The sequence below is a fragment of the Paroedura picta genome, chromosome 6 (genome assembly GCF_049243985.1).
Source record: "Paroedura picta isolate Pp20150507F chromosome 6, Ppicta_v3.0, whole genome shotgun sequence".
NCBI classification, from domain to species: domain Eukaryota; kingdom Metazoa; phylum Chordata; class Lepidosauria; order Squamata; family Gekkonidae; genus Paroedura; species Paroedura picta.
In genome coordinates, this window is record NC_135374.1 from 60,167,759 (window position 1) to 60,187,776 (window position 20,018).

Consider the following 20,018-nt stretch of genomic DNA (forward strand, 5'->3'; position numbering starts at 1 on the left):
AGGCAAGCCGGTTGGAGGAGGAGGCACTCAGGGGTGGGACAGCTGCCCTGAGTGGGTGTTAAGACATAAGACCAGCTCCTCCTCCTAGCCCTTACCAGAAATATTAAGTGGAACAGATAAGTGAGCAACATCCAGACTCTACTTACCTAGTTGGGGGGGGGGGCGGGGGGGTTGGGTTCAAATTTAGAGATCATGTTCCAGCCTTTGTATAATAAGGTAGATTTGAGCCAGTGCATGAGAGGGAAGTGCTGTGGCTCACTGGCAGAGCATCTGTGTGGCACAGGTTTAATCTTCAGCATCTCCCCTTAAAAGGATCTAGTAGGACGTTATGTAGAAAACTTCAGGTTGAGACCCTAGAGCAGTGGTTCTCAACCTGGGGGTTTGGGACCCCTTTGGGGGTCGAATGACCCTTTCACAGGAGTCGCAGCAGGGTGAGCAGCTTGGCCGTGGTAGATTGAGATAGAGCATTCATCTCTCTGGAGCAGCGGAAAAGAGCAAGATCGGCATGGTGGGACAAGAGGCAGAACTAAACTGAGAAACCTCTGGGGGAAAAAAACAGTTTAACAATGAACAATGAATTTTCACGCCATTGGTCAGTTTTGGATTAATTTCTGTGAAAGATCACTTGCATAATTTTATGATTGGGGTTCACCACAACATGAGGAACTGTATTAAAGGGTCGTGGCATCAGGAAGGTGGAGAACCAATGTTCTAGAGAGCTACTGCTGGTCTGAATAGACAATATTAACTTTGATGAGCCAAGGGTCTAAGGCAGCTTCATGTGTTCATGTGTGAGGCAGTTACTTGTTTAATGCATTTTGGAACTTGAAAACCAAAATTAAATACCTGTTATTTAAAATGACATAAAATTCAAACACCAGACAAGTCCTATCTACATAGAAGATAATTCCTTCGATCACATTATAAAGGAGGCCTTGAAAAATACTTGAGATTGCAGGATAAAGAAACAAAAATCAACACATCGTAATCTGTCCAATGGGCTGAACTGGGATTCTCTCCCTTGTAACAGTGCCATTCTGTTAGCAATGTGATCCTCTCAAATAGCTAACAGAAACTTCCTTGGCCTTCCCACATTTGTCCTGTAAATATCCACATTTATCTATCATCTCAATAAATTCCTATAGAAGTTATGAAATACAGTATTTTAAATATTCCTTTAAGTACTGTACAACAGCTGCTCACTGAAGTCCAGTTTACAACAGATATGCAAATTTCCTTTGTACTCAACAAGACTGTCAGTTTTACAACAGCAGCATCAATAGTAGCAAAGCTAACAATAGTTGGCAAACTATTCCTCTGCAAAATTTCCATATTATTATCTTCTACCTGGCTACTTTTTAAATACATCAACAAATATATCTATCCTAATTTGAGTCAGAGTACTTGACTAACACATTGCCTCATTTAAGAATTATCATATCCTACTACATTTACACCTGACAGTTCGCCAGGTATCATTTTCCAGCATACAGTATTAGCAACTTTTTACCTTGATATGGTATTTATTATAGGAACTACCAAGAAAGCCCATTGCAACCAGGAATTCAATGAGTGCTAGCATCCAGTTGACACCAGCAGGCACAGATCTCTTTCTCTCTCCCTCTCAGCAGGAGCCATAGCAGGTAATCAGAGCTGGTTTGCGGTTTGGCAGGGCTCTCTGTCTCTCTTACTGGCTCCTGCAGCGTCTGAGAGCAAAGTGGCTAGTGTCCAGGAAGGGAGCTGTAGGTGCAGGGCCAATCATGGTGCAGCCAGCTTTGGTAGCCGCACCCTGATTGGCCCTATTTCAACTCAGACAGCCAGGACACTCTCCACCCCCAGGGCTGTTTCACAAATATTAAGAGGAACAATGGATGGATGGATAAGGATACACTCCTTATAATATAATCACCCAATGTATTTTTATATATACTGTACTACCTTGCACAGACTTGATTTTCTATAGCAAGTGATCACTGTCCTAAATTCCACAAACATTTGTTGTGATGAAATGAAGATATAAGTATTCATGTGCAGAAATTCTGCACAATACTCCTTTAACACATTAACCAATGTTTCTCACACACAGAAGTTAAAAATGTTGAGTGATAAAATATAATTACTTTTATTAGGTCTTAGAGAAATCTGGGATTGTTACCTTTTATGAGCCATGTCTAATTTGTATGTAGCACATCTGGCATAACAGATACTATATATAAATGAGGAATGTTTGCAATAATAACTGATTCCCAGTGTTAAAATAAACACTTCAGCACTCTACAGTTTTGCACAGCACTTTTGCCACAGCAGGGGAACCATTTAACTACTTTAACACTTTGCCATTTTGTATTATCACTCACTTACTGAGGATAGTTTTTGTTTTTAGGATCATAAACCAATTTCATGATCATACAACAATTTCATGTTCTCCCCATTCAGACTTAGCTGGTCTAAGTAAAGACACAAATAAATACATAAAACAGTACCTTTTTGTATCCTATCCTCAGGTTTCTGAGAGTAACAAAAGTAATATACTAACATCACCCCCAGACTGTGCAGTGATCAGCATTATATAAACTGCACAAATAAATAAATAAATAAAAATAAAGCAGAGATTCCTGTTTTGTATGGACAGAATGAAAGTAAAATGCAGACTGGCATTCTGCCTTATGATTGAGGAGCTCCTTGGCTCTTTCAGTAAATCCCACAAGATTCCTCAGCTTGTTGTAGTGATTAAGACGAGCAGCTTCTAATCTGGTGATTGGGTTTGATTCCCTGCATCTCCTCCACATGCAGCCAGCTGGGTGACCTTAGGCTCACCACAGCACTGATAAAGCTGTTCTGACTGAGCAGTAATATCAGGGCTCTCTCGGCCTCACAGGGTGCCTGTTGTGAGGGAGAGGAAAGGGAAGGCGATTGTAAGCTGCTTTCATTTGATAATGTAAGGCAAAGCAACTGTAGGCACTTCCCTCAAGGGTTAATACGCATTATGTCAAGCTGCTTCCATCTTACAGGTGCTTCTGGTTTAGCCTAAGAACCCTTCTTCAAGGCAAAGTGTGGAGTGGGATAATTGGCTTCTCATGAGAAGCAGAGAGCTACAGAAGGGGGGAGAGAATTAGAGTAACAAGTCAATTTTCCAGTGGATTCTAACAGAAGCGTGTTCTTATTGCTTCATGGTTACTGCCTGACTCAGGTAGGCCGAAGCTGGGTTTTCTGAGATCAAAGCCCTGACTCTCCCCCAGAAACATTAGCCAGCTGCTTGGAAGCAGTGACGAGATGGCTCAAGCAGAGTCGCCTGAAGCTCAATCCTTCAAAGATGGAGGTCCTGCGGCTGGATAAGAAGGGCCCATGTGAGGAAGCGTGCCTGCCCACCCTGGATGGCATAGAGCTTACTACGGCTCACTCCGCCAGGAACCTGGGTGTGATCCTGGATGCTTCCCTGACAATGGAAGCCCAGATCACGAAGGTAGCAAAACTGGCATCCTTCCATTTCCGCCAAGCTACTAGCACCCTACTTGGCCCCAGAACACCTAGCCACAGTGATCCACGCAACAGTCACCTCCAGGCTGGATTTCTGTAACTCGCTCTATGCAGGCCTGCCCTTTGCCTTGACCCGGAAACTACAGCTGGTCCAAAATGCAGTGACCAGGACCCTCACAGCGACACCATGGAGATCCCACATCCGGCCCATACTACATCAATTGCAATGGTTGCCAGTTGAATTCCAGATCAGGTTAAAGGTTCTGGTAATTACCTTCAAGGCCATACCCGGTCAGGGCCCAGTGTACCTGAGGGACCGCCTCCCTGCCTATGCCCCCAAAAGAGCTTCATGCTCCGCCGCCGCCACCAACCGGCTACTGGTCTCTGGCCCAAAAGAAGTTCACCTGGCCTTAACCATGGCCAGAGCATTCTCTGTCCTGGCCCCCACCTGGTAGAACGAGCTCCCAGAGGAGATCAGGGCCCTGACGAGACTAAAACAGTTCCGCAGAGCCTGCAAAATGGAGCTCTTCCACCAGGCATTTGGCTGAGGCCAGGCCAACTAACCAACATCTGCAGGGCTCCTCCCCCCCTCCCCCCCTCCCCCCAGAAACCCACTAAGACTCCTGGACCTGTTCGAGTTACCACTGCTTATGTTATGATATACTGTTATGTTATACTGTTACCCGGTTTATCAAGTAATAATATTAATGTTATTATATGTATGGTTTCATGTATAGTTTCAGTTATATGTAAACCGCTGTGAGGCTTTGGGGAGGGCGGTATAAAAATATGAATTAAAAAAAAAAGGCCTGCACCTATGAATTGCTGTCAGCAACATAGAAAGGACATTTGAGGAGAGGTTGTGCTTCCTAATGCAATTTTTAAGGTGTTAGGTAGTAAGATAGCCATTATTTTCTGAGTTGCTTGTTTTAGAGCTTTGTGCTGGGACTAATCAATATTTCAAAGTTTTCTTTTTTAGTGCAGCATTACAACTGAGGGTAGCAACTTCAAGTATTTTCAGGCATTCAGTAAAACTTCGTAACACCATGCTATGCTTTTGGTTTCCCTGACTCAAATACAAAAATGTAAACTGTACCAACCATCTAAAATGAAGTAGAAAATGCACAACTGTATTATATGAGTCTATAAGACATAGACTAGGGTTGCATTTACCTGTAACTGGTGTTGAGTGAGTGGTCACCTGTGCAGTTACACATGGGATACTGTGTATGAACAAGACTGATTTAGAAGAAGCAGAAGAGTTGTTTTTATACTCCACTTTTCATTACCTGAAGAAATCTCAAGGTGGCTTACAATTGCCTTCCCTTCCTCTTCCCAGAATACACACTCTGTGAGGTAGGTGGACTGAGAAAGCTGACAGAACTGCCCTGTGCAAACAGTTCTAACAGGACTGTAACTAGCCCAAGGTCACCCACTTGGCTGCATGTGGAGAAGTGGAGAATCAAACCTGGCTTGCCAGATCAGAAGCTGCCATTCTTAACCACTACACCAAGCTGACTAAAAACTCTAGAAGGTGCTCCTTTCCTGCTCTTCCACACTGCTTTCTTGTGTCTTCCAGGATAAAAGGGCAGGGTGTAGTTCTCATTCCTCTATTCTTAACTTCTGCTGTTGCAGACAACTAACCTTATTATAATCATCAGGAGGGAGGGATGTGTGACTAGCACAGGTGACCACTCAATGAGCAATAGTTACAGGCAAGTGCAACCCTGTTTTCACAGTTGTGGAACAGTGCAGCCACACACAGGAGAATAGGATGTTTATTTATTAAGTCCTGGAAGGCAAGTATGAGCTCCTAATTGAAAACTGACTGAAGTGTTACCTTGCTTACTCTCACTTCTTTGACTGCGTCAAGCTTCATGGAGTAATGTTTGGTGAAGGTGTGACCACCAAGAGCATTTGTATACCTCAATGGACTGCTGTTAAGGTCAATTTCCCCCTGGTGTAGTCAACATGGAGATGTCGCAGGCAGTTGACTCATGCAAGCTGGTACAATAGCCAGAAACAGAAAGAAGAAGAGTTGGTTCTTATATGCCACGTTTCCCTACTTGAAGGAGGCTCAAAGCGGCTTACAATCGCCTTCCCATTCCTCTCCCCACAATAGACACCCTGAGGGGTGGGTGAGGCTGAGAGAGCCCTGATATTGTTGCTCGGTCAAAACAGCTTTATCAGAGCCGGGCCGAGCCCACGGTCACCCAGCTGGTTGCATGTGGGGGAGCGCAGAATCATGCCAGATTAGAAGTCCGCACTCCTAACAACTACACCAAGCAACCCATCTGGAAATGGATTATATGAAAAGGCTGAGACACCACTTAGGACCTGAGCAGGAGATATAGGTTATCGTCCTTTCTAAAACATCTGGTTCTGTTCAGGTTGAATGGTAGTGCCCCACAGACATATAGAGCAGGCTTTCTCAAACAGGGTTTTGTGAAACCCTGGCATTTCTTGACTGCTCTGGAAGAGTTTCCCGAATGGGCGAGAGTAAATTACATTTATATATACAGATTTAAATTTGTTTACATTTAACAGGTGATACGACCAGATGATATGGAGTCACTGAAGCAGTCGGTGTGAGCTCAAATAGTCTCCGGGGAATGGTAGAGGACAGAATGACCTGGAGGATCACGGTCCATGGAGTCGCAATAGGTCAGACACGACTTGGCAACTAACAACAACAACATGACCATATATGGGTATGTCTACCACCTCCCCCCAAACTGGCTAGTGATTGGTCTGGAGGAGGTGGGAAGCAGAGAGGCTTGGGTGGGCATGTACAAAGCTATGCCTCCCCATGATATTCTGCACAATCATGCCACTTCTGGGGTTTCTTGAAGCCTGAAGATTGTTTCAGGGATTTCTCAACGGTAAAAAAGTTGGGAAAGGCTGATATAGAGTATGAAAGACACACTAAGTTTAATTCAGTGGTTTCTAAAGGAATACTGGTAGGTTGGGGTCTGATGTTATCTTGGGGCAGAACTTGAGATATGACAGAAACATCCCTCTAGAGCTGAAAATCTTAAGAAAGAAGGAATCATGGAGGACTTGGAGTTCACTACCTTTTCTGGTGGATGTTATGGCTAGCAAGGACACGTTTTTCATAAATAATAGTATGACTAGGGGACAAATCCATTGCATTCAGGAATACAATGGGTGCTAGATTGGGGGGGAGTGAAAGAGCTCTGTGGACGGCCACCCCCTCCCCTCAGGACGTGAAAAGGCTGCAGGCAGCGGTTATGGAACTCACTGGCAGGGGCAGCTCTCACACAGCAAGGATCTGTAGCCTCCAAGCCTCGGAGGGAAGTGGAAGGAGGGGGTGGTCAGGAGTGGGGGACAGAAGGTGATTGGCTGGCTGCTGGACAGACAAGACAGTTGGAGGAGATATTCAGGGGTGGGGTAGCTTTCTCCTCCCCTTTAGCTCTTACTGCTTTATTATTACACACACACACACACACACATACATATATACTCAGGGTATCTTAAGACAGTCTGCTCTTATTGAAGACATAGTAGACACAAAGTATAATTATAGGTATTATAGTTATACAATATGGGCACTTATAAAAAAGAGTTTTTGGACTCTGTTATTTGAGGCCATGCAAACTTAAATGTACTCCGGGGAATGGTAGAGGACAGGAAGGCCTGGAGGATCATTGTCCATGGGGTCGCGATGGGTCGGACACGACTTCGCACATAACAAACAAACAAAAAATTTGAGGCCATTTAATCAAAAGTCTCTTTATATTGAATTCAATTCAGAAAAGGACAGGAAAGGCCTGAAGGCTGTAGTTTCTTCATGCACAGCTTCGAAGAAGAAAACATCTTTCCATAGCAGCAGAAAGAACTGAGGGCAGAGCATTCTGCCAGCTCCATTTGTGGTTGAAAAAGTGAGAAAGCAGCAAAGAGAAGGGATAAAGAAGCATCTTCTAGTTTTGGAGCTTTATAACCTCTTTGCAGTAGGCCTGTGCATGCATAGTAACCCAGAATCATAGAATAATAGAGTTGGAGGGGCCATACAGGCCATCTAGTCCAACCCCCTACTGAACGCAGGATCAGCCCAAGCATCCTAAAGCATCCAAGAAAATTGTGTATCCAACCATTGCTTGAAGACTGCCAGTGAGGGGGAGTTCACCACCTCCTTAGGCAGCCTATTCCACTGCTGAACTACTCTGACTGTGAAATTTTCCCCCCTGATATCTAGCCTATATCGTTGTACTTTAAACCCATTACTGCACGTCCTCTCCTCTGCAGCCAACAGAAACAGCATCCTGCCCTCCTCCAAGGGACAACCTTTCAAATACTTAAAGAGGGCTATCATGTCCCCTCTCAACCTCCTTTTCTCCAGGCTGAACATTCCCAAGTCCCTCAACCTATCTTCATAGGGCTTGGTCCCTTGGCCCCAGATCATCTTCGTCGCTCTCCTCTGTACCCTTTCAATTTTATCTACGTCCTTCTTGAAGTGAGGCCTCCAGAACTGCACACAGTACTCCAGGTGTGGTCTGACCAGTGCCGTATACAATGGGACTATGACATCTTGTGATTTTGATGTGATGTCACTGTTGATACAGCCCAAAATGGCATTCACCTTTTTTACCGCTGCATCACACTGCCTGCTCATATTTAGTTTACAATCCACAAGTACCCCAAGGTCTCGTTCACACACAGTGTTACCTAGAAGCGTATCCCCCATCCAGTAGGTATGCTTTTCATTTTTCTGACCCAGATGCAGAACTTTACACTTATCTTTATTAAATTGCATCTTGTTCTCATTTGCCCATTTTTCCATTGTGTTCAGATCTCGTTGAACTCTGTCTCTATCTTCCGGAGTATTTGCCAGTCCTCCCAATTTGGTGTCATCTGCAAACTTGATGAGTAGTCCCTCCCCCCCTCATCTAGATCATTAATAAATATGTTAAAAAGTACCGGGCCGAGCACCGAGCCCTGAGGTACCCTGCTACTCACCTCTCTCCAGTCTGATGAATACCATTGACAACAACTCTTTGAGTGCGGTTCTCTAACCAATTCCTTATCCACCTAACTATCCGAAAATCCAGATTGCAGTCCTTCAACTTATCCATCGGAACATCATGGGGAACCTTGTCAAAAGCTTTACTAAAATCTAAGTAAACAACATCAACCGAATTTCCACGATCCAGCAAACCTGTTACTTGGTCAAAAAAAGAAACCAAGTTGGTCTGACAGGACCTGTTGGAGACAAATCCATGCTGACTTCCTTGGATCACCAAATTGTCCGCCAGATGTTTGCAGATCGCTCCCTTTAATATCTGCTCCATTATCTTCCCCACAATAGAGGTCAGACTCACTGGTCTGTAGTTTCCCGGGTCATCCTTCCTCCCTTTTTTGAAGATCGGAATAACATTTGCTCTCTTCCAGTCCTCTGGGACATCTCCAGTCCTTAAAGAGATCCTGAAGATGATGGACAAGGGCTGTGCAAGTTCTCTGGAAAGTTCTTTGAACACTCTTGGGTGCATTTCATCTGGCCCAAGGGATTTGAACTCATCCAGTGCAGCTAAATGCCTCTCGACAACCTCTCTATCCATGTTAACCTGCCACCCAGACACTATCCTTTGGCTACTGCCATCTCTAGATGTGCCTAAACCCCTTTGACCTGTAGGAAAAAACAGATGTAAAATAGGCACTAAGCCTTTCTGCTTTCTCTGCATTTTCCGTTAGAGTTTGTCCATCCACACCCAACAGTGGGCCTATTGCCTCCTTTACTTTACGTTTGCTCCTCACATAACTGAAAAATCTTTTCTTGTTACAGTTAGCTTCCCTGGCCAATCTTAGCTTATTAGAGCTCCTGCAGTGTTTTCGTCTTTTTGGGATAGTCATTGATTGAGCATGCAATAGCTCTTGTTTGAGTAGCACCCACCCTTCACATACTCCCTTCCCTTCCAGCATTCTTGTCCATGGTATGACACTCATCATGTCTCTATTAAAGTTTGCTCTACGAAAATCCAGTATTTGCGTCTCGCTACAAGCTTCCTTGGCTCCCCATCTCAAAAGGAATTCTATGAGGACATGGTCACTTCCCCCTAGGGTCCCCACCTCCTTCACCTCATCCACCAACTCTTGCCTGTTGGTCAGTATTAAGTCCAGTATGGCTGAACCTCTTGTGGGTTCATCTACCATCTGATAAATGAAATTGTCAGCCAGGCAGGTCAGAAAGTTACATGACTGAGGACACTTCGCAGAGTTTGTTTCCCAGCACACATCTTGGAAATTGAAGTCACCCATGATGACAAGGTCCTGCCGCTTGGATATTTTCTCAAGCTGCTCACAAAGTGCAGCATCCACATCCTCTCGTTGGTCAGGAGGTCGGTAGCAGACACCAACCACCACACTGTTTGTTTTCCCCTCGCTTATTTTCACCCAGATGCTTTCCACTGTAGATATGCTCTCCTTCACTAGAATTTCCTGACAGGGTAAGCCCTTTCCTCACATACAGTGCCACTCCTCCACCTCTTCGATCTATTCTGTTTTTTCTGAACAGTTCATATCCATCCACCATTACATTCATGAGAATCATTCCACCAAGTTTCTGTGATGCCTACTAGATCATACCTTTCCATCAGCATGAGAAATTCCAGCTCTTCCTTCTTATTGCCCATGCTTCGGATGTTAGTATAAAGGCATCTGAATCCTTTTACTTTTGGTTCCCTATGAGCTGGCCTTGCCAGTTGGGCTGCCCCCGATCGTTCTCCTTCCTTACACTCCCTGTGTTGATCGTCTCCTTCCCCTTGTGGCTTCAGTTTAAAGCTCTCCTGATGAATCTCCCCAGGTTCCTGCCAAACACATTCTTCCCCAGCTTTGATAAGTGCAGTCCATCAGGTGCTAGTAGGCCTTCCTCAAGAAAGCCTATCCCATGGTCCCAGAAACCAAATCTCTCCTGCCGGCACCAACTACGCAGCCACTGATTCACTACCATTATCTTCCTCTCCCGACGCATTCCTCTTCCCTTGACAGGCAAGATTGAAGAGAATACCACTTGTGCCCTCATTTGCTTGAGCTTCCTCCCCAGATCTTGATAGTCTTTTTTAATAGGAGCGATGGTATTCATGGACATGTCATTCGTTCCCACATGGACGATCACAAATGGGTAGCGATCCGTAGATTTGAGGAGTTTGGGCAGCCGTTCTGAAATGTCTTTAATTTTCGCCCCAGGCAAGCAACACACCTCTTGGGTTAGGGGGTCGGGCCCAGCCACATGGCGATCCATTCCTCTTAGCAGGGAGTCTCCAATTACCAGTACTCTCTCTTTTTTTTTTTCTTTCTTCTCAACTCCATTTCCTTCTATCCCCGTGGCCTCTTCACTGTCTTAGACTTTGTTTTGGGACCTCTTCCCTCGTTGACCCTTGCACCTCCTCTGCAAGGGTCTGAAATCTATTCTGGAGTTCTAAAGGCCCCGAGAACCGTCTCGCTCTACGCTGTTGAGTCTTTTTCCGAATTGTCTGTAGAGGCTCTGTGGTTAGGTCAATCCCCTTATCCTCTTCAGGACTGGTTGTATCCTCTTTATTCCGAGTTGCACAGCTCTGGTCTATGAATTCCTCCCATTTTTTAATTTGGGTCAGAGTAATAATGCTGTCTTCTAATCCCGTAATCTTTTCCTCCAAAAGTCTTACCAGCTTACACTTGGGGCAGATGTAGTCCATCTTGTCTTCTGGGAGGAAGGTAATCATGTCACACTCACTGCAGATGATGGGATGAGTGTCCTGGAGGTCCATTGTAACTTCTAGGCAGTGCAACTACTAGGGAAATATAATCTACTGATTCTAATTGCTCGGGCAAGAACCCCAGACCAAGAGCCCTTTGTCTCTCGCCCTTCGGCTCGCGCCGAAGGCTCGCGCTTCTGGCAAGGAGCAGCCCTTTTTAATCCTCTCAGCAAACACCCAGCAATCGCCTCTCCCAGTCACCACAATAGCCTCACCTGGTCAGCAGCAACACTACCCAGTAGCTCTCTCCACGTGCTCTTAGTTGTCTGAGCTCTACCTCTGGCGAGGAGCAGCCCTTTTTAATCCTCCCAGCAATCACCTCACCCGGTCACCACAATAGCCTCACCTGGTCAGCAGCAATACTCCCCAGTAGCTCTCTCCACGTGCGCTCAGTTGTCTGAGCTCTGAAGTACTGGCTGATGTGCCCAGTAGAAAGTACTGAATAGGCACCATGACAATGAAATATTGTCCTCTAAAACTTGAGATCACTTGGAAGCACTACACCTTACATTACATTGCATTATAATTACTGTACAAAAACACTCACGTAGAATCATAGAACCATAGAGTTGAAAGGGGCCATGCAGGCCATCTAGTCCAACCCCCTGCTCTACGCAGGATCAGCCCTAAGCATCCAAGAAAAGTGTGTATCCAACCTTTGCTTGAAGACTGCCAGAAGTAACACGTGTATATACTCACTGGTCCATTCAGGTTTTACAGATTTATGTGCATGCTTATTTAAGGATACATGAATATGCCTCTTATTCTCATGGTTTACAAATTTAGTGTTGACAGTAACTGATATAATTTTGATGCTTCCTACAGCAGTTGTGATAATTTATGTATCAAATTACTGTATTATTTTAAAGTTATATATTTATGAATTATGTTCATGGAAGAATATGTTCCCAATGTAGCCCACCAGACTGAGCCAAGACATCTGTGCTATAGAGCTTTTATTAGATTATTAGCAGATTATTGTAGCAAAGAATAGAATGGGCACTAGCCACGCAGCCCCCCTGCCCCCCTGGACATGTCAGCCAAGGCCTGGAGAGGGATCAGTGGCCGTTTAGCACGGAAGGGGTGGGAAACAGGCTGTTCTTCTGCCAGGGAGGGGGTTGGGCAGTGGCAGGGGTGAGTTGACACCTTCCGCTGCCAGTGGCCAAGGGCTGCCAAAGCCCCCAGAGAGCTCAGCTGCCTTTTTTCAGGCTGGGGTGGGGGGTGGAAAGTGTCAGTGGGGAGCTGGCTCCTCTTGCCACCGGATGCAAAAGTTCTGGCAAGCCCTTTGGAAGCTACAGGGGCCATTTTGGGAGGAAGTGCTGGGGGGCAAGCTGGCCGTTCTCCTGTGGCCCTGAGCAGCTCTGACCCACTGAACTCCCACAGGCAGCAGCCAGCAGCCCGCAGCCCAGGGACCTGCAGACTGCAGGGCCCACAGCTGGCCCTAGCAGCTCACTAACCTGGCAATGAACTTCAGAGTGACTCCAACCAAGTGGAAACAGGCACGGGACACGTTAGCTGATTGAGCAGCTTCTGAGCAAGTGGCCAATCAGGCTGGAGGAGGACACAGGCAGGAGCCGTATAGGTGACCTGATTGGCCTGTAAATGTTTATGTCGCATTCCTCCCAAGAGCCCTTGCACTTTGCTTTACATGCTCATAGTTACATATAGCCTGTGTAACTTCATTATGGCCCTTGTTATATTTCTTTTTTTGTGTGTGTCTGTTATTTTGGAAAGAAAATATACAAGAAGGCAAGGAAAAGACTATATATTGTATTAATATAAAAGAATAAATTTAGAAATTTAGAAAAACAAGATTCTCCCCATCTCTTTCTCATCTAAATCCTAACAATAATTAATATTTAATAATAGTTTACTGCAATATTCACCACTATATGAATACTCTTCATTGTTAAGATGTTTAACGGAATAATTTGTATTTCCTCTAAATAGCCACCTTAGCATATTAACATTAAATCATAACCAGAAATATTATACCACAATTCAAAACAATAATACATCATATGTCACAATAGATATAAATTCACCTTCCCTTTCCTCTCCCCACAACAAACACCCTGTGAGGTAGGTGAGGCTGAGAGAGCCCTGATGTTACTGATCCAGCAGAACACCTTTATCAGTGCTGTGGTGAGCCCAAGTTCACCCATCCGGGAGAAGGCTCCAGATCGCTGCCGGTGGGGGGGGGGGGCGCCGCCTTCTCCCAGACACTGGAGCGGCCTTGCAGTGTCGCATATACGGAAAGGCTGCTCAAGCGGCTGGGAGATGGCTCGAGATCACTGCCGTCCTAGCGCCCATTTTATCCCTGGGTAAAATGGGCTTTCTTTCTAATACATTAAATAAATCTTATCTTTCATGTACTTTTTTGGCTCTAATCTTGTTTGACCAGTGTGTATTACATATTATGCATTTCCTTAATACTTCTGCCATTATTGCAGCAATCATTTTATAATCTATGTTCAGCAGTGAAATCAGTCTGTATCACTGCGGTATTGCTATTTTTGTGCCTTCTTTGCATATCAACATTGTATACACCTTTTGCCATGATGTATATTTGAGATGTCTGTTAGATATTGTCTTATTCTATTTTCTGAAACTGACTTCTTTTTTCAAAGTCCTGTAAGAGTATTAACACATTGTTCTTTTATTTCTTTCTCAATATATGTGTTTTGATCTCTTTTCTTTCTACATGTTATTGCAAGTAGAACAATGGGATTATGATGAGTCAGCCAGCTGCCTCTTCCTTAGAGCATGAGGAGATTAAGAATCTATTCAGTGTACTTATTTTTTCCATAGAGCTTCCATGAATCTGGTTTAAGGGTAGGGGGGAATAAAAATTCTACTGGAAGGGCAAAGCTCCTTACAAAAGCCTAAGCATCTTTCTATTATTATTATTTATTACATTTCTATACTGCTCTCCCGGAACCAACTCAGGGAGGTATGTATCAAACAGTTACAAATAGTTAAAATAAAATAACATAAACATACTAAAACATTAAAACAGTTTAAAATGCATTAGTTGCATCTACAACCAGCAGGAGCACCTATTATTATAATTTAACTTAGCAATTGGTCATTATCAAAGGATCTTCTAGATTAAGATGTATCCACGGGAATTTATATTTGTCGGGGAGGGCCTGTAGACATTATGAGGTCATTGTCTTCAATCAAAGCCTTGGTGAAAGAACTCTGTCTCACAGGCCCTGCAGAACTGTACTAGCTCTGACAGTGCATGGATCTCCTCTGGGAGATCATTTCACCAAGTAGAGGCCAGGGCTGTGAATGTCCTGGCTGTGGTTGAGGCCAGACATACTTCCTTGGGATCAGGGACCATCAACCAGTTGGAAATCACACAGCAAAACACTCTTTGGGGAACACATAAAGGCAGTCCCCCAGGTATGCCAGGCCCAGACAGCGGATGGCCTTAAACTTAAATTCCAGAACCGTAAACCTGGTCCAGAATTCTATTGGAAGTCAGTGCAGCTGCTGAAGCAGAGGTTTGGTGCTTTCTATAATTCTAAAGATTAAATAAATAGGTTGCATGGACAGATATTTTGGAACATTTAGCTAAAATCTAGTGTTTTAATTGTTAGATACTTGATTTGTAAATGTATTACAAAAGAGGAAAGTTAAAATCAAAGGCATTGTTTATTTTTCATGCTAATATTAAGGAAGATTTAAATATTAATTCAAATTGTCAATTTAAATAAATCCATCATGATACTTACTAAAATTGAGTAGTTCTTCAGTAATTTTGTATCTGTCTGTTAAGTGAATTAATCTTTATAAAACTAATTTTCTGCTACATCATTAAATATAATAAAGAAACACATACAAGTTTATAGTGTTAACCTATTCTACTTATTTGGTAAGTAATTGGTGGGCTCTAAAATGTGACAAATTTAACTTTCAGTTTCCACAATGACAATGACTATTTTGAAGCAGTTATTCCAGAATGATAGCCCCAGTGGGTTTAATGTCTGATGTACAGTCCTAAAACATTACTGATTATTCTAAATAATTTAATATTTGAACAAATCTTTATTTTACAATTTTACTAATATACCTCAATTTAAAGGTACTAATAGTGGTATTTGCAGTTGCTTTTAGTTGTACATTCAAATATATGCCAACAATAATACAGCTTGTATAATACTATATAATACATCAATGCAGGCCATCTGGAGAGCTAATGAATAATCAAGGGACTCCAAATTAAACTATAGAATTTTTCTTAGAATCTTTAGGACAACACTGTCAAGTTCAATCTATTCATTTAGACTCCAGAATCAATTTTTCAAACTTTATGACAGGTCTAATAGTTCCCACCTGTTTCTCTTGCTTGACTTTTGACTGGCAAGTTACCAGCTTGGGTGGAAATGTAGACAAAGACCCCTATTAGACTACGGCTGTTTCTCTACTGTGAGGTCACTCAGCCATTAAATTAGTTCCAGCCCACTTTCTACTATGTTTTAATTTTTTTGGGGGGGGGGATATGCAGATTTGGGGGACTGAGAAGAAAAGTCTGGTATTCAGCTTGTGAAAAGATTTAGAAACTTATTAAATAAAACTTACATAAGTAGGATCCAAACATAAATGTCATCTGTACCAAAGTTTCATTTATTGATTCAAACTGTCTTTTACTCAAAGATTTTTAATCCCTTAAAAATTGTGCAACACAAAGGCCCTCAATTTATATGGCCATGTTCCAATATAATCATCAAGGCTTGTTCAAAGGAAACGTCTTTAGAGCTACAACCAAAATTTCATTTTTGCAATTCTATCATAGCTACAGGTCAGGCTCGAAAGAACCACACAACTAGATATACATAGCAAAAAGGCATGTACATCTGTCTATAAAACAGTAGTTTCTCATACTGCATAGCAAACCAAGGTTTTTGAAACCAAGAGGTCTTTTCAAATAATGTGTGATATAGTTTGGGAATCTGAAGTTCAAAGAAAAATAATTTTTAAAAATCCCACTAGAAACAGCCAACTCCTTGGACTCACCAAAAGTAACTTTCTTGATCCCAACCACTGAGCTGAAGCTACTGACAGTAATATGTTATAGTAACATATAAGTAATTTATGTGATGAATCAAGGCATACTCTTAAAAAAAAAGTTACTGATGAAACCTAGATCCAGAACAATTTGCAGGATACTCTAATTAATAAAACTGTGAGTTCTTATTGCAACCATCAAGTTTTTTAAAAATTCAAACAAAATTTATACTTTAGCAAGCTTATTGGCTTTCCTATTTAAACCTACAAACACATATTATTTATTTATCATATATGGTGTGTGTAGTGCAGCCAGAGATCCTATGATTGTTTGGCAATCAGGTAGGGAACATTCTGAGGTGGTTTGCTATTGCCTGTCTCTATGTCATGACCCCTAGCTTTCTTTCGACGTCTCCCATCCAAATACATGTCAGGGTCAACCCTGTTTAGCTTCCGAAGATTATGATGAGATCAAGCTTGCCTGGACTATCCAGGTCAGGACAATACATACATCAATTATATCAAAGGGAAGCAGGGACAGCCATTCCCTTTTCTCCCCCTGGCACAGTATGAATCTTAAAACAACACTCCTTTCTTGAACCAGTACTATAAACTCCACTGTTCAGGCAACTGGCAGAAGACCTGTTTTATGTATGGCCCAGGGGGCAGTGAATATGCTTAGGAAAACACCATGCTATTGATGATATGACCCAACAGTAAGGAAGAGAGAAAGGGGTAGGAATAAAAAAGGACATTTGGCCAATCTCTGTTGGCCACCCATTGCTCTCCCCAGATAAAGGCTAGATCACTGTAATATTACACAGGTATGTTCTTCCTTTGGGAAGTAACATAAGTTATACAGTGCTCCCAGACAATAACCCAGACTAGGCTGTAGCCATGAAGATCCTCATTTTCATTCAAAGAATATAATATCACATTCCTTGAAATAAATTATTGCCTCAGCTATGACACACAGAAAAGTGACATTAGATCTCACATCTGTTTGTCACTTAAGGTCAGAAATTAAAGGCAAACAACAAAATAATTTTTCACAGGCTTACTTGAATCACTTATAAGAATGATTATATAATGCTTTTATAAAACAATTAGGTATTTTTGTAGTTACCTTGGATCAACATTATTATTAACACTTAACCACCAGCCTTCATAAGATTCAAGGCACTCTATAGAAAGAAAAGCTTTATGCATGTCAGAAACATATTTATTCAGCAGAAGTTGCAATAAATTGTGAAACTCACACTAATAAATCTGTTTAATAAATAAAGCTAAATTAACACTCATGATTACACAACAGTGGTTTTTTAGGTATCCAAACTTCTCTGCAGTAAAAAGACATTTTAATTTAAGTCTCCTTGGTTAATGCAACATCAAATGATTAAACACTCCATTTGCCCAAACCCATCTGCATGAGTAAAAAAAATGTTGCATCACAAGCATCAAAGTTCTGATCTATGTGATCTAGTTTTAAGTAAGGGTTTATATTCAGGTATCATGGAAAATACTAAACATGCAGAAGCTCTTAACTGAATATTTAGCTTACTTGATGAATTCTGTGATACCTGGAACAAACAGTATTTACTATGGACTCCTGATTTTATAACACAAAATAAAATACAAGAATTCATAGCATCACAACTTAATTCTGTCCACAGCGATAACAATTGCAATTTCATTCAACTCTGAACTGTATTTATTTCAGACAAGCTGGATCTATTTTATGCTAGATTGTTAGGGAATTCAGCAAGGAATAAGTTATGAAGTTTTAAAGATATCTCTTTCATAAGGCAAAGAACAGGGATTCCCATTCAGGCATCTGTGGGAGTTCCAGATGGGGTCCACAGCCGTTCCCCTTCTGTCTTAATAGACTCGGTCACAAGTTAGGGAACTAGATGCTTCCATTTCTCTCCCCCCCTCCCCTGAGCATGAGTAATTTCATGGTTTCTGTGACTAGGAGGGGGTGGAGCCTGCATGTGTACTCCAGCTTTTAAACCACCTCTTGTCTTTCCTCCCACAGTCCTCCTTGAGCCAGCCTGTTACCACAGTTGGTTATGTCATTTCCAGGGGTGTTGTTTGCCCCATATACACCACGCTATGAGATAAGTTACTACAACCAATGTTGGAAAGATTTTCAGGCCTGTACTCAGTAGGAAAAATGAAAAATTGCAGTGTGATGAGAAACAAAATTATAGCATATACTGCTAAATTTTGCATGGCCACTATTATGTTACATATTGATCTCGGAGGATGATAAGATATTTGTACACAGAAATAGTAGTTTTATGGCCTCCCTTTTATTGTTTGTATGTTTTAGCAATTTTTAAATTATTTATCTTGATGATTGATATCTTGTGTGTATAAACCCATTTTATTCGGTGCATGGTGACACGATGTTATATTACAGTTTGTATTGGTTGTTGTAATAACCAACATAGTTGTTTGGAATATTCTTTAGCTGTGAGGCTTGCACTGTGACAGCTATATATCCTGTGTGTTTCTTTGAAATACAAAACAATTGTACATTTTATAGAGTGTACTTTCTCATATACAAAATGTATTACTGCAATTTACTAGCTAGAAAAGATATTTTATAATTGACAATTTGAAGATTTGATTAGTGTATTTTACCAGACCTTGCTAATCAACATCAACATTATCCCTATATCTCAGACCAATTTTCAATTAACTGGAAAAATCAGGGAAATATATAAAGAAAATAAATTATCATTAGCATTATTTCTCACCCATCAAGGAGATTCATGGTGGTTGATGTAACTTCAGTAAACAGGACCACTTTTCCAAGATTTCGTGTCTGTAGATTTTGTTTATAAATCTCAAGGCTGAAATGTTCAGAAGAGAAAGCTCCCACATCAGTGATTACAGGAAAGAGTGAGGGCAGTATTTCTAACTCCGCATTGCAAGATGATACAAACTTAAGGGACACTTTGTTAGACTCGATTACTCCTTCTGCATTCACATTTCTTCCAAGCCATTCCAGAAAAGAACTGTGGACTTCCTGTGGGATACAAAACAAATCAGATGACTATGCTTAATGCTTGTATTTTCCACATTTGCTAATGCATTTTTTTAAGAAGCACACTTGATTTCCCAGTGACTTTGCCTAGATGTCCTCATTAATTCATCTGATTTTGAAGCTACTGTGAAAGTTCAAGATAAGCCATCTGTACACTTTTTCACAACTCATAGCATCTCATATTAAAAGCTGTTACTTTAACAAAAAGAATTTCCAAAGAGAAGAACTGCCATATCAGCCAATATTAATAGCTCATTGGAGCTGCTATCACAACAGATAGCAGCTTGGAGAAATAGTAATTGCATCTTGCTTTGCAATTGGTTCATGCTTAAATTTAAAACGATAACCAAACAATTTTGCTCAAAAAGTTGATTTAAAAATTAATAAGGGTTAATACTAAAATATGCTCTTCTTAGTAGTGACCTATTATGGGCCTTATTATAAAATAAAAAGAATGATGCAGTTCACCAACTGCATTAAACAATTTACTTTTACTTTTCAAATTCAAAACTGAACCTAGCTCTAAGCTTGAAGCTGCCCAACACCATCCAGTATTTTTCTGTTTTCCAATAACTGTGCTCTCTCTCTCGGTTGTTTTAACTTTTTAAATGCACATCTCATATATATATTGTTTATAAAGGAGAAAGACTTTCAACTCTCGTATGTCACAAGATTCCTTTTGCTTCACGTCCATTAAATATTTTCCCCATTCAATTTTGCAGGAA

The 20,018-nt window shown here is 41.8% G+C and overlaps 1 protein-coding gene across 6 annotated transcripts in view; it reads right to left on the minus strand.

Moving 5' to 3' along the window:
- The window catches only part of HLCS (holocarboxylase synthetase), a 130,454-nt gene that overhangs the window by 73,928 nt on the left and 36,508 nt on the right, over nucleotides 1-20,018 (minus strand). For all 6 annotated transcript variants that reach the window (XM_077342675.1, XM_077342674.1, XM_077342671.1 and 3 more), the window contains one exon: nucleotides 19,004-19,275. In XM_077342675.1, the coding sequence (XP_077198790.1) occupies nucleotides 19,004-19,275 (272 nt within the window). The remainder of the gene's footprint in view (nucleotides 1-19,003; nucleotides 19,276-20,018) is intronic.